Here is a 1749-nt window from a genome sequence, read left to right as displayed (position 1 = left end):
TAGCCGGGCCGGCTAAAATGATAGGTCGTGCTTTTTAAAGTACTACGGCTTCCACAGATGAATTTCTTTTATGGATTTTTTGTCAGAGACACTTAAGATATTCATTGTCTATCGGGATGTTAAGAGCATTCCATGGAATATAACAAAAAGTGTATCTCGAGCCAGTTTCTCAAATGTAACTACCCCACCTTTAATGTGACATAAAAGCATTTTTAAAATAGGTGTACTTTAGACCTACTTTTTTTTCCTTTCCCTTTCTCATCCTTCCCTTCCTCTTTGGAGATCTCCTCCTCTGCCTTGTAAAAGGTCACGCCCCTGATGACCATGCTGTTCTTGTCTTTGATTGGCTGCTTTGGCTCCGTCTTTTCTTTCATTGGCTTTTCAGTTCCTGTCTTATTCCTGGTTGGCTGTTGTTGTTCCACACCATCTTCCTGTTGGTTATTTTTTAGCTGACTTTCCTGATTCTTCTGCAACAGAACAAGCAGAATGAGTGATTTTCAGATGAGATAACAGTATATTTTTGAAAACAGAGAGGATGCAGTCATTCTTTGCTTCAGTTGGTTATATCGTTTTCAGGCAGATGATACCTGCTTGTTGCCGGAGGCAGCGGCTCCACTTTTCTGTCCTGAACGCTCCAAATCATTAACTTTCCTTTTTTTCTGCTGGGCTTTCTTCTCTTTGTCCTTTTCTTTTGGTCTTTCCTTCACAAGTTTTTTCTGTCTTGCTCTCTCTGTAAAATTACGGGCAAAACCCTGGAGAGCACACACATGATGACAGTATATAAAAGGGCCATTTTAGGCAGGAATCACAAACGCAAAGCTGATCAAATAAATTAGTGAAGAAAGATAACTTATCCAGTATTTGCCTCAGAATCCTGTTTTGAGGTTTTTTAGTATGAAAATTATCCAGTGTTAGTCGGTTGTCTGTATAGCCATAGCAAACTGCTAATAGTTCATCCCCACACTCTAAATGGCTAAACACAGGGTACAGAGGTCTCGATTCTGTCATGGAAAAATGCTCCTTATAAAACACTAGTAGCCTTCAAGACACAGGGCAAACATGAGAGGACACAAACCATTTTCATTTAATATATAAAGTATATTGTTGATAAAAACCACTGTGAAAATTACTCTTACAATCGCCATGAAACTTGAGGAAGTAAAGTAGCATGGGTAAAGAAAGAAGCATTTTGGAAATGAAACACAGGGCAGACATATCATGTTTTGTTTGTTCAGGGTTCCCACGGGGTCTTAAAAAGTCTTATGCTGCGTTCACACCGGACGCGATGCGACATTTGGGGGCGGTGCGATTACATGTAAAGTCAATGCAGAGACGCGATCAGATGCGAATTTGCTCCGACGGCGCGCATGAAGCGGTGGACGCGACGCGATTGAGGCGATTGAACTCTGCCGCGACAAACGCAAGAGTTCAATTTTTTCAACGTTAGCTTAGCCTGGTCGACCCAATCTCCATTCAGAAAACAAGCATTTTAAAAAGGTTTTTCGCCTGCCGTCTTGTCTGCAGACTTGTCAAGCATTAATTCATGGTTTTTACTAACCGGTATCAGTATGTTGTTACGTCGGCATCATTTAGAAACGTGCATTACAATTTAATCACGGTAAAATATGTTCATTTTGTTGTAGTTGTAGCTCCCGAGCCAGCGCGTCTTGTTTGAATGATGCGAGTCAACAGAGCTGGCAGCCGCGGTGAAACTCGAGCGATTAGAGCGAAGCGAATATTCGCATCGCG

The 1749-nt window shown here is 41.5% G+C and overlaps 1 protein-coding gene across 1 annotated transcript; it reads right to left on the bottom strand.

Annotated features, from left to right (window-relative positions):
• Positions 1–238: 238 nt before the first annotated feature.
• On the bottom strand, positions 239–752 carry LOC104964232 (protein FAM133-like; the record flags this gene model as incomplete). Its single annotated transcript, XM_010792974.1, has 2 exons — positions 239–467; positions 588–752. Coding segments are annotated over 2 exons (394 nt in total), but the record flags the coding sequence as incomplete, so codon positions are not given.
• Positions 753–1749: the final 997 nt, after the last annotated feature.

This window comes from Notothenia coriiceps, unplaced genomic scaffold (genome assembly GCF_000735185.1).
Source record: "Notothenia coriiceps isolate Sejong01 unplaced genomic scaffold, NC01 NC01_scaffold00036877, whole genome shotgun sequence".
In the NCBI taxonomy this organism is placed as follows: domain Eukaryota; kingdom Metazoa; phylum Chordata; class Actinopteri; order Perciformes; family Nototheniidae; genus Notothenia; species Notothenia coriiceps.
Note: the sequence above shows the minus strand (reverse complement) of the source record. Positions and strands in the feature narration are given on the sequence as shown.